Genomic DNA, 14757 nt, shown 5'->3' on the forward strand with positions numbered 1-14757 from the left:
CACACCATTAGAAATCAGGTGCTAGACCCATAATATGATTCAGCGGGGATCTCCTTACAAGCAGAGAATGTAAGACAGGTTTTTGGATGTGGGTGATCATTTCTAGAGAAGCCAATAATGTTTGGTTCCCAATAAATCAGGGTGAATTAACATGAGCTTCATTGCCAAGGTATGAATATAGGGTGTTAGGAAAGTGTTATTATTCCAAGTCACTTTGTTTTTTCATCCATTTCCTTTAATCCCCCGGGGCGTTCCATGCTTTCCCTTTTGTAGTGTGCAGCTTGGCTCATTTACTTAAGCCAGCCACATTGTGTTGCTCAAATATTTCTTGTACATGGTCATCTGCAGCACAGGGATGGTTCTTTGGTTAGGGGTAATAAAGTTTTGATGACCCCCCCCCCCTTCATTTGTTTATTTTTTAAAGTGTTCTGGTGCTTTTCTGGGCACAGTACAACCCTCTCAACCTCAGTAGTGCTCTTAGATCCATTTAATGCCAGCATTACGTTTAAATCTGCTGTGGCACGGAGTAAATGTAGCAATGGTTCTTTGTCCTGTGCAGACACGCATTAACCAAATTCAATAGCGTGGCTTAGCCCAGCATAGGTACACAGGGTAGCATGATAAAAATGACACTTGTTGAATGTTTGCTATGCAGCTGTTATAGCCATAGATTCTACATCCAGGGAAATAAGAGAAAGCAGCTCATTTGATGGTTCTCGTGAGGCAGAGGGTCATAGTGCAATGCCTTGCCATTCCAGATGTGTTCTGAGATGTGTTACGATAGCCATCTTCAGGTATCTGAAGGGCTCTCACATGGAAGATGGAGCAATCTGGTCTTCTCCTGCTCTGGAAGGCAGGGCACAAACCAATGGATTCAAGTTACAAGAAAGGAGATTCCATCAGGAAGAACTTTCTGGTGATAAGAGCTTGTTCTGACAGCCTTTGGAAGGTGGTGGACTCTCCTTCCTGGGAGGTTTTTAAGCAGAGGTTGGATGGCCATCTGCCAGGGAATTTTTAGCTGAGATTCCTGCACTGCAGTGGGTTGGACCAGAGGACCCTTGGGGGTCCCTTCCGACTCTTCAGTTCAGTGAACACACAAAACGATTTACCCTTTAGGAACTGCGTTAGTGCTAGGGATTTAACACGGGACTCTGTACATGCAAAGTACGTTCTGTTATCAACAAGACGCAGCACCTCCTCCACCTCAGACAAATAGCAACAGGAAGATGCCTTCTACTGAATCAGGTCTTTGGTCCATCTAGCTCAGTATTGCCTGCACTGACTGGCAGTGGCTCTCCAAGCTTTCAGAATGGAGACATTTCTAACCCTACCTGGGTAATCTGAAATTTAGCCCCTGGCACCTGCAATTAGAAGAATGAGGTATAGCAGGTGACAGGAGCGCTGCTGGAGAGCTGCTGCCAATCAGAGTCAGCAGGCAATAGACCGAGTTTAGACTGACCGGTTTTAAGGCTGCTTCCTGAGGTATTCCTGAAACATTATCAGGTGGCAGAAATGAATTGAGTTGAATGCAAAGTGCACTGAGCTATTTGCAGGAGTCTTTAAACTGTGTTTGGGTGAAGGCTGTGCTTCCTTGAAAATAAGATGTGGAAATTCCTGCCCTGCAGAGGGTTGGACTAGATGATCCTTTGATTCCCTCCCAACTCTATAATTCTGTGATACTATGGTTCTCTGCAACGTGGAGTGGAGAAGCATCTCTGAAAGACAGCCTGCCCTCTGTTATCAAACCACCCTTGCAATTAATCAGCTGATCACTTGGTTTAAAAGACAGACAGCCCCTGCGAGAGAGAGAGAGAGAGAGAGAGAGAGAGAGAGAGAGAGAGAGAGAGAGAGAGAGAGAGAGAGAGAGACTCTGATGAGGCTTTAAAGCACGCCCACCTAGCTCAATATTGCTTACTCAGGCTGGCAGCAACCCTCAAAGTTCTCAGGCAGATCTGCTATCTTATTAATTGATTTCAATTTACGTACTGCTTAATTGTACTGCTCTACAACCAAGCTACGGCCACTCACCTCCAGACCCCCCAAAAAGACCTAGGGAGAAAATTACTGTAACAGTACGGCCATCATTCCACCAGTGCAAGTTTTCCAGCCGGCCGGGTGGAATGATTCTCTCCTCTCCTCTCCTCACATGGTGTTCTGGGGTTTTCCCCAACCTCCTGAACCAATTGGGGGGAGGCATAGATGAAAAGAGAGGGAGAAAATTCTCATTATGCTAGTGGAGGCCCTTGCACGCTCACAGTTCTCCAGTGTTCAAGCAGCTAGCAATGTGCTGAATTCTTGTTTTGATGCTGTTTACATTGTTAGCCCCTTTGGAGTGGTGTGTGTGTGTGTGTGTGTGTGAGGAGGTGCTTTGAAGTAAATCCATTCCTGCTGAGCCCATAGTTAACTATGCATTTCCTCCTAGACAAAGGACGTTTGATGATGGCACAGATGGTCTCAGCTGCCTTTTGCCTCCTCCTCCTGTTTCTCCCGCTCAAATCCTGCCTCCCTTTGGAGTGGCCCAGGCCAGCCATGTCCCATCTGCTCCCCGTAAACAGCTTGAGCTGGGAGCAGTGGCTTAGCCGCTCAGAGTGGGAAGACAACCGTCCAAGACCCCCGGCTGGTTCAGAAGAGGGACTCTTCCAAGACCAAAGATCTCCCGGGTCCTGCAAACCGCCAGAGGCCAGATCGGGGTCCCAGCAGCAGCAGAGAGCTGAGCGGTCTGCTTCCTCCAGCAAACGACGCGACGGCCGCCCAAACTCCCTAGACTTGACCTTTCACCTCCTCCGGGAGTTCCTGGAGATGTCCCGGGAAGAGAGACTGGCTCAGAAAGCTCGGAGTAACAAAATATTGCTGCATAACATTGGCAAGTGAACAGGGATTGAATAGAGGGACTGTGCATAACTGTAAAGCTTAATATTTATTCTTTCAATTGTGCAGTTGGTTTTTTTGGGGGGGTGGGGATTGATGTGATATCCCTTAATCTTGGGTCTGCTTTGTCAATTTCTCCTACACGTGTGTGCGCGCGCGCTCGTGTGTGTGTGTTATATTGGGTCCTTCTGCCCAGCAACAAAAGAGGACAATGTGTTTTGCTACAACTCCCAGGAAGTTTCTAATTAATATTGTTCCTATACTTTCTATGCTCTGGTTCATGGGGGTCACAGAGAGTCGAACATGACTAAGACGACTAAACAACAACAACAACACTTTCTATAGTGCCGTCAATGCACGCCAACCCTCTTTGACACAGGGGCATAAGTGAGGAAAGGGCAGTTTCCGGGCAAAAGGAGTTCCAAATTTGAGATGGCAGAAGGATTGGGGAATATGAGTTGGGCAAGGCTAACAGGCTTCAAACATGAGTGAAAATGCTCTCCTAAAACATCATGCAGGGTTGTTGTTTTTTCCTAGCGTTGCATTCGCAGGTACAGCACAAAATTTGAAGTCCTTGTTCCAAAGGCAGGAAACCTGCAGAGGTCCGTGCAGAAATTTTTAAGAACTGAAAAGCCACAGTGGTTCTGCAAGCAGATCTTTGAGCAAGAGTCAGGGGGAATCTAGTCTCCTATTCTTTCCTGATAAGGAAGGAGGTCATTTTTTTATATATTTCAGATACAGTGGGGGTGGGGGTGGGGGTGGGGGTGGGGGGGAGAATCTTTCCTGTGCTGGAACTCAGCTAGAAGCAGAGGTCCTTAAACTGTCCATCCTCAACCCTGTGATTAAATCCTGCCAAAAATGTACAGCTTATTGAGTGTTCTTGCGGGGGGTGCTATAAGCATGTCTTGTAACTTTTCTACAGCTTTGGGATCATGAGGATGTGATCATGGCAAAACGTGTGTGTGTGTGTGTCTGTTCAGAGTGCCAAACACATTGTGGCTTCTCTTGCCAGTACCCAGCAGTTCATACCTCCTGATCCAAATGTGACCTGGCTGATTTAGTCATGTACAGATGTTGTTATCTCTCGGTCTCCAATGGATTACTAAAGCAACCACCCAACCGGAGGGTGTACACTGAAGTGTCCGGAATAAACTTTATTTTTTAATAAGGCTACTTCCTTCTAAAGCTGGGGTCAAACACAGGCGGGGCCTTCGACCCCTGCAAATCACAGGTTCTAAACAAATTCAACCGGTGGGAATGCACTTTGCATCATCCTCAATTTAATACTCCTCTTTGGAAAGCGCCAAAGTGGAAGAGAATACGGTGAGAATGTGGTTGGGGGGGGGTGACAGTCAAAGGAGAGGAAATGGGAATGCCGAGGAGTGCCAGGGGGGTGCTGTCCTTCTGAGTATGTGGTCTGGCTCACTTGCTTGAGCTCTGCGTCTCCCTCCTTGCTGATCATGCACAATAGAGTGGGTTAGGGCAACCGATGTGCTGAGCGGCAGATTCTCTTGAAGGGTGCAGTTGGACCTGATGGTTAAGAAAACACCAGGAGATCAAACACCAGGAGAACATGTATCAGGATGCAAGGGAGCATATGGAAAACCTCGAGGTGGAGAGGGGGTCAGGCAGTGGATTTTAAGCATCTGTGCTCTGGCTCAGACCCTAGTCTGGATTTTGGCCAGTCCAAAATGGATCCATCTGCAATAGCTTCATTCACTATCCAGAGCAGGGGTGGGGAACATTTTTCAAGGGCCACATTCCCTTCCAGGGGCCGCATGCTAGTGCAGGAAAGGGCCAGAGGTGAAAACAGGCATAGCAAGAGATATGCCTCTTACTTCATGCAGGAAGCTACATTCTAGCCATGCAAAAGCCAGATGTTTCTACATCCCCATGCATCTCTCCACCTTCCACCCCAACAAACAAATGTCATTCTCATAGCCAAAATCTCTCGAGGAGAAGGCAGAGCAAGGCCATGGCCCGGGATGAAGCATGACCCAGGAAGAGCCTCAGGGGGCCAAAGAAGCCCTGAGGGGCCACATTTGGTTCCCTTAAGCTGAGGTTTCCACAACCCAGCTCCAGATTCCTTCACTCCTTCCATTGACACAACCATCAATTCACAATCCTCCAGATATTACACACATTCTGCAGAGATGGCAGCGGGGAGGTCTCAGAATGCCAGACAGAAAGAGGTCCCCTGATACTGCCATGCAGGCTCACAGCAACATTCAGAGACACTGGATCATGGGTGTTGTGATCTTATGGTGGGAAGACTTCAAGCTTTTGGCACTGACGTTGCTTTCACTCAAATCCAGAGATGCTCCCATCAAAGCCAAGTTTTGATGGCAGAAGCTGCAGAAATTTTTTTGAGCCCAAGAATGGTGTAGTTGTCAGGGTGCTGGACTAGGACCTGGGAGACCAGGGTTCAAATCCCCACTCACCCATGAGCCTTGCTGAGTGACCTTGGCCAATCAGTGCCTCTCAGCCTAACCTACCTCACAGGGCTGTTGTTGGGATGGGGGGGGGGAAGAACCATGCACACCACCTTGAGCTCATTGGAGGAAAAGGTGGAATATAAATGATGCAATAAACAATTTGTTCTTAGAACCAGAAATGAACTGGGATCGACTTCAAATCACTCAGACGTTCAGCCAGCAAATCCCAGTTGACCTTCTGCCCACCCCTGACTTAAGGCTTCGGCCATTCTTGTTCAGGAAGAAGAAGAAGAAGAAGAAGAAGAAGAAGAAGAAGAAGAAGAAGAAGAAGAAGAAGAAGAAGAAGAAGAAGAAGAGTTTGGATTTGATATCCCGCTTTATCACTACCCGAAGGAGTCTCAAAGCGGCTAACATTCTCCTTTCCCTTCCTCCCCCACAACAAACACTCTGTGAGGTGAGTGGGGCTGAGAGACTTCAGAGAAGTGTGACTAGCCCAAGGTCACCCAGCAGCTGCATGTGGAGGAGCGGAGACGCGAACCCGGTTCACCACATTATCAGTCTACCGCTCTTATCCACTACACCACGTTGGCTGTTTCCCTTTCTCTGTTGCGTTTGTGTTGCTGGAGGAGAGTCCGATCTGATGGCCTCCCTTCCAAGCTCCCTTCCTGTATTTTAGCAACTGCACGGCAGAAAGCATGGAAACTACCAGCGTGGAGCGAGACTCCTGCGGTTCCGTCCTCACCTCTGCACTAACTCTCCTTAATCGTGTAGCCAAAGGGTAGTTGGGTTGAAGAAGCTGCTGAGGAGAGGTTCAGTAATCTCCTCGCTTCTCCATCTCTCAGCGGTGGGACTGGATGCAGGAGCCTGGGGAAAGGAGGGGGATTCAGGGAGTGAAAAGCAGCCTCAACGGACAAGGATAGAGGAAGAGAGTTTTGGAGAGTGCGCTTCTAAGAACATAGAGGCAACCAATGCATGCAGAGTACATAGAAACCATAATAATACTAATACTAATAAATTATTATTATTATTATTATTATTATTATTATTATTATTATTATTATTATTACCATGCCCATCTGGCTGAGTTTCCCCAGCCACTCTGGGAGGCTCCCAACAGAATATTAAAAAGGCAACAGAACATCAGTCATTAAAAACTTTCCTAAACAGGGCTGCCTTTAGATGTCTTCTAAAAATCAGATAGTTGCTTATTTCCTTGACATCTGATGGGAGGGCATTCCACAGCATGGGCACCACTACTGAGAAGGCCCTCTGTTCCCTGTAACCTCACTTCTCACAGTGAGGGAACCACCAGAAGGCCCTAGGAGCTTGGACCTCAGTTTCCGGGCTGAACGATGGGGGTGGAGACACTCCTTCAGGTATAATAATAATAATAATAATAATAATAATTTATTATTTGTACCCCGCCCATCTGGCTGGGTCTCCCCAGCCACTCTGGGCGGCTTCCACCAAACATTAAAATACATTTAAAATATCACAGTTTAAAAACTTCCCTAGACAGGGCTGCCTTCAGGTATTTTCTGAATGTCAGGTAGTTGTTTATTCCCTTGACTTCTGATGGGAGGGAGTTCCACAGGGCGGGCGCCACTACCGAGAAGGCCCCCTGCCTGGTTCCCTGTAGTTTTGCTTCTCGCAGTGAGGGAACTGACAGAAGGCCCTCGGCTCTGGATCTCAGTGTCCGGGCTGAATGATGGGGGTGGAGACGCTCCTTCAGGTATACAGGACCGAGGCCGTTTAGGGCTTTAAAGGTCAGCACCAACACTTTGAATTGTGCTTGGAAAGAAGAGCCTGGCTGCTGGATCAGGCCATCTAGTCCAGCATCCAGTTCACACAGCTGCCAACCAGATGCCTATGGGAACCCACAAACAGGACCTGAAGGCAACAGCATTCTTCCCACTCTTTGATACACGTCATGCAGGTAACATGCATCAAACGACACCCGGCACCATCCTCTGGGCCCATCAACCCATGTGCAAGCACCTCCAGAAACTGAGCTCCTCTCTTCTCCCTCTTAGCCCTAGCTCCTACCTCAGTGAAAGCTCTCACAGATGAAACGTGTGGCTCATACTTGAGGTATTGTTAAGAGAGGAAGGACAGAACAAGAGAAGCTAAGAATAGACTCGCCAAGAGTCCGTTGCAAGGCCAGGCGGCCCAGGCAGCTCTTTGAAGCAAGCAAAAGGAAGGAAGAGTTCAATCATCGCTGCGAGACGCATCAAGGTTTAACTCTAAATGGGGTCTGGAGGAGCAGAAGGGCCCCCGCCAAGCATGCAATTGTGGGCACCATTCTAGGACACCTGCTCCCTGTTGCTAAAATAAAACAGCCAAATAAATGCCCAACCGAACAATGCCTGCTGGAGGGAGAGAGAAGAGAGAGCTATTTTCAGAAGCAAGGCTGCTTTGCACTCGCTTTGTGGCAGCCAAGCCGTGGCTTGATCATTTAACCCAGTGCTTTTCAAACAGTGTACCGTGGCACCTTGGGGTGCCTTGAATGGTGGTCAGGGGTGCTGCAGGCAACACTGGCCTCTGTCTCTCTTTCGTTCCCTCCCTCCTTGGGTGCCCTCTTGCATCTCTGCCTCCCAAAGGCTTGTACAGCTGTTTGTTGCAGCAGCCCTGGCTACAAGCTTCCCAGGTGAATAGTGTGTCTGGGGCTGGTCAGGGGGTGCTTCCCAGACCCCTGTGGGACAGTGTGAGGATGCACCTCTCTATGGGGCAGTGGGGGCAGCTCAGAGACCAGGGGCAGCAGCTGCAGCTGCTCAGAGGACTCCCAAGGAAAGGGGAGAGGAGAAGACGCTGAGGGAAAACTCCACAAGGGAGGGTATTTGAAAAAGGGTGAGAGGCTGCCAGCTCTGCAGGCAAGGGGGGACATAACTGGGCTCCTGAGCCCCACAGGGAGCCACAGAAAGAATGTAGTTGGTCAAGGGAGCTGCAAACTCAAAAAGGTTGATTTAACCCTTCCCACGGCCACAGCTGCATCTGCAGTGTGCTGGCTGCTAAAGCAGGAATTAACTATCTTGCAACGGAATGGAGCCTAAAGGGCCTTGGGTGGCACAAAATTGCCCCTTGAGAAGGGGTGAGGTCAAAATCCACAACGAGATTTTCCAAAGGCCTGATCATGGATAGGCTGAAGATTAAACTCAGGAAACAGTTATGCATCTTTGTTTACTTCTTTTTTTATACTCTGTAATGCAACAGCTGCCATGTTCCTAATAACTGTGTATTCCCATCTGAGAAAAGACTGAAGCATCTTGGTGCTTATTTTACTTTATAAGAAAGACAAGGTGGGGAGATGAGGAGAGGCACGTGGAAGAGGCTTAGGTCTGGTGCATATATAGAAAGAGGAAAACTTCCCTCTCCCCCTCTCTCTCTCTCTCTCTCTCTCTCTCTCTCTCTCTCTCTCATTCTCGTAACACTAGAACCTGGGAACATCCAATGAGGATGAATGGTAGAAGGTCCACAGTTGAACAGGAACCAACAGTTCTGAGCCTGGCTACATATTAGACTCCTCCCACCAAAGGAGAGCCTTGCCAGTTGAGAATGCTTACGGCTGCCCCTACAAAATGAGCAGAGAACGTTGGGCAACATGACAACCAACACAAATAAGACTAGCTTCGTGATGCCACTGACCTGGCTGGTGGCAGATGCCATCCCATTCAGGAGATGGGCTGTAGGACCAGCTTCACATTCCCTACCGCTGCCCAGGCCTCTGCTCTCCTCAGTCTCTGCTGAGCTGTCCATGGTGCTGAAGGTTTCGCCAGAGGCTCCATCCACTTTGGGCTGCCCCATGTCTTGGCTGAGAACATTACTCTGTAAATCACATTCTGGCAAGGTTGCTGGGGGACTGGAGCCAGTCAGGTGGAGCTCCCCATCCAGCAGACTCTGAAAGAAAAAAATCAGGAGAAGATGAAAGGCTACAATGAAACCTAAGCTTCTGCCCAACTCTAGAGTTCAAAAACTTTGCAACACCTTTAAAAACAATTACACAACATTAAACAAGTCCGATTTTTACTCATTAGCCATCTTATTTTAAAAATTCAAAGGGAAACAAAATGAATTATTGTGATAATTGCCTGTATATGCCATGATTTGCCTCTTTTATTCGGTCATGCAGGTCTGTTTCCTTTCAAATGAGTGAGATGGGCATGGGGAACCATTTTTGGCTTGAGGGTCACGTTGTTTTCTGGCCAATGTTCTAAGGGCCATGTGGCAGTGGTGGAAGGGGCCAGAGGCAAAGTGGGTGGAGCAAAAAAGTTTATTTTTGTTTATCTGGTTTCTATGCACACTCACACATCCACATACCCCTATCCTCCATCTAGGCAAAAATACTCAGGATGTGAAGCAGAGTCATTGAGGGGTGAGGCATGGGAGGAGTTCTGAGGACCAAACAGAGAGGACTATAGGGCCACATTGGACCCCCAGGCCTGAAATTCCCCACACCTGTCCTAAGGGACAGTAATGCAAAGGCATGGAATCCAATGGATTGACACCATGGGAAGATGATGGAAGGGTGGAGGGCAACTTAACTCAAGCTCCTTCTGTGTAAGGAGGTCTCTGGCATTTTTTCGAGATTGGAACGTTTGCTACTGGGCCACCACCTCAAAGCGGAAATTGGATTTTGCTTCGGTTTCAGAAGGTGGAGCACAGCTGAAGGTAACAGCCCTGCCCTCCAATGCTCCTTAGATCTTATGAACCCCGGTCCATCTAGTTTTGTATTGTCCACAATGAGTGGTCCTCCAGGACTGCAGGAAAGGTCTCTCTCGGTCGTTCCTGGCGGTGCCGGGGATTGAACCGGGGACCTTCTGCAGAAGTAGATGCTCTGCCACTGAACGATGGTCTTTCCCTGTAAAGGAAGGACTCAGAAGCTTTCTGAAGCTTCTGGAAGACAGAGTGTGCTCATTCAGTACAGGAGCTGTCCTTGCTTCACTTTAGGGGCATGGGTAATTAGAGGAGGGTCTGGTTACATGAGCTTGACCTAAGGGCTAGGGGACATATGTCCTTCCAAATGTTGATGGACCCCCACCAGTGCCAGTCAACATGGCTAATGGTCAGAGGTTGTGGGGCCTATAACTTGGCCACACCTGGGGTGCACTGGTTCATTATCCCTACCTTGAGATGTCAGAACAAAATGCCATGGAAAACTTGTGGGATGTAATCCATTGGTGCAGTCAAATGCAACATTCCTTATTTCCTTAGAGTGGGCACAGGCAGGGGGACATCCAGTCAGGATAACTTCCTGTTCCACCAGTCTGGAGCATCCTCTCCCTTCATGTAACCTGGGAGATAGGCGTGGCTCTGGCTGACTCCACAAAAGAAACGAGCCATGCAGCCATTTTCTCAGTCTTGAAGTTGTCTTTTTCAAGTGTTGTCTTAATGTAAATGTTGCTGTCTGCTGGCTCTCAGACAGCAGCACATGAGTTCAGTTTCCCTATGAGATGAACTCACACTTTGTTGTGTAACCGCTAAGTAAAGCCTGCCTTTCAGGGATCAAAATGTGAACTGAAAATGTGAGTAAACTTTTTGTTGCTTTACTCAGAAAGACTCTGGTGTCTTTATTCTTTTAATAGGGAACAAAAGGGGACACCAGGAAATAATCTTAACTAAGTGATTCAAGCTATATTGATGGGAATCTGCTCTGCTACATCACTTCACTAGTGTGAGTGAAGGAAGGATAATACTTATTCAATATATCCTTCCCTACTATCTTTTACATTCCCACAAAACTAGCTAGTCATTCTGTTAATCCTAACCCTTTATGAGAAAAGCAGAAATGCTGTAGGTCAAGGAGACAGAGGAGTCTGAACCTCCCATGTCCCCCTTCTTGCCTCCTGTGAGCAGCCCCGCTTCGCACTCAAGGAAACTAGATCTGGATCTCACCTGCTGGCCACCCCATAAATTGTCCTCTTTGCCAGCCAGGCCTTCTGTCCCAGCCTGCGGTGTAGCTTTCACCCCACTGCTCAGCATCTCGTTTGTCACTGGGGCTCTTCCTTGAGCCTGCTCTTCCTTTCGAGGAGCAAAGAAGTCCTCAGAGTCCTCTCGTCCCTCACCAGCTGCTGCCCCATACTCTGCCAAAGCATCTTCAGCCTCGGCAGAGGCTCCATCTTCCTCTGCCATTGGCTCAGATTCTTCTTCAACTAGAAAGGGGGGGGGGTTAAAAAGGCAGCGTGAAGGTTAAGGCGATGATGCCACACAGTGGTTGCACAGAAGTTCTGTCTAAGGTAGCCTACTCCTGTCTCGATGCTCTACACCCCAAACACTCTTGGACTGCAACTGCCATCGTCACTGACCCTTGGCCATGGTGGCAGGAGCTGCTGTTCAACATCCTCTGGAGGTCACAAAATGAGCCCCCGCAATCTGAAGGCTGCTTATGACGTGTTGTGCGGACTTAGATATCTGGATCCGCATGCTCCATTAAAATCCCAGAGTGGACTTTGGAGTCCAGATTAGGAACTCTTGATCCATCCCTGCTTCTGGTTTCATGTGCTTGGGTTTTATTGTGTATTGAGGATTTATATTCACCTTGGAACTCCCTGCCTATTGATGCGGGGCTTCACTGAACAGTCAAACCTTGGTTCCCAAACGGTTTAGTTGCCAAAGCAATCGGCTCCTGAATGCCACAAACCCAGAAGTAAGTGTTACAGTTTGCAAACGATTCCTGCAGCCAATCGGAAGCTGTGCCTTGGTTTTCAAACGGTTTCGGGAATCAAACGGACTCCTGGAATGGATTAAGTTCAAGTACCAAGGTACCACTGTACTCTTTAATGCACCTGCCAAAAAACACTTTTTTTACCCAGATATGTAGAAGAAGAAGAGGAGGAGTTTAGATTTGATATCCCGCTTCATCACTACCCAAAGGAGTCTCAAAGCGGCTCACATTCTCCCTTCCCTTCCTCCCCCACAACAAACACTCTGTGACGTGAGTGGGGCTGAGAGACTTCAGAGAAGTGTGACTAGCCCAAGGTCACCCAGCAGCTGCATGTGGAGGAGTGGGGAAGCGAACCCGGTTCACCAGATTATGAGTCCACCGCTCTCAACCACTACACCACACTATAGAATGTTTGCATGTGTTTTAATCTGTTTTTAGCTTATCGGTCTTAATTATTTTGGAATGTTTTAAACAGCTTTTTAAAAACCATGTTTACTGATAAGTTTTTTTGTTTTATTCTTTTTTTGTAAACCTCTTTATTATTATTATTTTGTTATAATGAAGTGGTGTATAAATTTTATGAACTAACTAAGTAAAAATAAACGCATGGGGTTGTTTTTAATGAAGAGTGAGCTAATAATTAAAAAAAATTGCTCAATCAATCAATCAAATCCTGGTTCAAATCCTTCAATAACTTGAATGGGGGCTTCCCACCCCACCTTTGATAAAATCCAGCTGGTAGAGAAGTCGTTCTTCCGCATTGAAATCGACCGTGTAGTGATCCATGTTGTCATAGCCCGACTCCAGCTTCTCAGGTTTGCAGCTCTGGGACATTTCGGATATCCTGCAGGAGGGAAAGCAATCACAGGTCCCGGGTGGAGAGCTTCCATCTTTTCAAACCCCAAAACTTGAGAAGGGGAGGGAGGAAGAGGGTAGATATGCAGAGGCAATAAGGCAAGGAATGGTACTCACTTCTGGATGAGAACTTTGGCATTCTGATGTGGGAGGAGAAAGGAGAAAAATGGAAAGAATCGGGATTTGTTAAGAGCAGGTGAGAAATCAAGAGGCAGCCATTCCTCATTTCTGCGTCCGTGAGTCAACTCTGCGCGAGAAAACACTTGACTGCAATCACTAACAATACCTGGCAAAATCTCAGGAGGTGGCCAGTGAGCACATGAACATAAAGAGGTGCCTGGCTCGCTGAAGCAGACCTCTGGGTTCATCAAGATCAGCACACCAGTGGTTCTCAGACTTTTTTTCCCTGGCCACACTTTCAGGATTTTGCTATTGCCGCACCAAGAATTTTTTTGATAAGAAATACATTGGAAAACAAAAAGAAACAATTCCTAGCAGTCCTTGATTTATATACAGTGGTGCCCAGCTAGACGAATGCCTCACTAGACGAAAAACTCGCTAGACGAAGGCATTCGTCTAGCGGGAGGCTGCCCCGCAAGATGAAAAAGTCTATGGGGCTGCCTCGCAAGACGATTTTTTGGGGTTTTTTTTTTCATCTAGCGAAAACCGCGGTTTACATTGCCGCTGCGCTAGATGAAAAAACCGCTAGACGAAAATATTCGCAAGGTACCACTGAATTTTGGACATGTACATCCAGGTGGGTTTTTTTTCCTTTATTTTTTTTGGGGGGCCCCAAGAGAGTGGGGACCTAAGCTATAGCTTGTTTAGTTTACACATAAATCCTGCGCTGGACTGGACTCCTGTAACTACCTGCAGAGAAAGCAGGGGCTGTCACAGAGCCAGAGTCCCATCCTGCCCTTTGTAGCTATAGGTTCATACTGTTGCCTCACCCCCAAGTCATACCATTGCTCCATTTAACTCTGTATTGTCTACATCAGGCAGAGGGGAGACCTGTGAGGCTCTCCCCCCCCCCCAACCCTCATAGCGAACTCTCTCCAGCCTAGGGAGACTTGCTTTCCCCTTCGCAAAGGAAAACTAGGCTATCTATATTAATTGCTGCTGCTTTAGATTCCAAATCTAAGAAATGTTCTAAGATTCTTCCCCACACCCACACGCAAGATCTTGTGAGTCACCCTGAGCTCCCTTTGGGAGGAAGGGGGGCAGGCTATGAAATCGGTGAAAGAAATCAATCCAGTGAAATAATCTCTGAGCATTGGCTGTGCTGGCTGGGGTTGAAAGGAGCTGGGAGCATTTGGGCAAAGGGTGTGTTCTACCACTGCGCTACGGCTTTTCCCCAAGGTCTGAGCAAGATTTTAACTCGTCGCCTAGGGATGGCTTCATTCCCCTCCATAGCTGTTTGCGCCTTCCTACGAGGAGGGAATCGTGCAAAACTTGCAAATATGGGCTTAGTTTGTGTAATCATAGAATAGAATCATAGAATCCTAGAGTTGGAAGAGACCACAAGGGCCATCCAGTCCAACCCCCTGCCAAGCAGGAAACACCATCAAAGCATTCCCGACAGATGGCTGTCAAGCCTCTGCTTAAAGACCTCCAAGGAAGGAGACTCCACCACACTCCTTGGCAGCAAATTCCACTGCCGAACAGCTCTTACTGTCAGGAAGTTCTTCCTAATGTTTAGGTGGAATCTTCTTTCTTGTAGTTTGAATCCATTGCCCCGTGTCCGCTTCTCTGGAGCAGCAGAAAACAACCTTTCACTCTCCTCTATATGACATCCTTTTATATATTTGAACATGGCTATCATATCACCCCTTAACCTTCTCTTCTCCAGGCTAAACATACCCAGCTCCCTAAGCCGTTCCTCATAAGGCATCGTTTCCAGGCCTTTGACCATTTTGGTTGCCCTTCTCTGGACACGTTCCA

General features: G+C 47.7%; 1 protein-coding gene across 1 annotated transcript in view; it reads right to left on the reverse strand.

Moving 5' to 3' along the window:
* Window positions 1–4207: 4207 nt before the first annotated feature.
* The window catches only part of LOC117049112 (tripartite motif-containing protein 54-like), a 33010-nt gene continuing 22460 nt past the window's right edge, over window positions 4208–14757 (reverse strand). Inside the window, exons 6-11 of the mRNA XM_033153769.1 lie at window positions 12934–12956; window positions 12681–12805; window positions 11193–11449; window positions 8946–9197; window positions 6046–6167; window positions 4208–4398 (exon numbers count right to left, since the gene is read on the reverse strand). Coding sequence (XP_033009660.1) covers window positions 6063–6167; window positions 8946–9197; window positions 11193–11449; window positions 12681–12805; window positions 12934–12956 — 762 coding nt within the window. The 3' untranslated portion in view covers window positions 4208–4398; window positions 6046–6062. The remainder of the gene's footprint in view (window positions 4399–6045; window positions 6168–8945; window positions 9198–11192; window positions 11450–12680; window positions 12806–12933; window positions 12957–14757) is intronic.

This window comes from Lacerta agilis, chromosome 6 (assembly GCF_009819535.1).
Source record: "Lacerta agilis isolate rLacAgi1 chromosome 6, rLacAgi1.pri, whole genome shotgun sequence".
NCBI lineage: Eukaryota > Metazoa > Chordata > Lepidosauria > Squamata > Lacertidae > Lacerta > Lacerta agilis.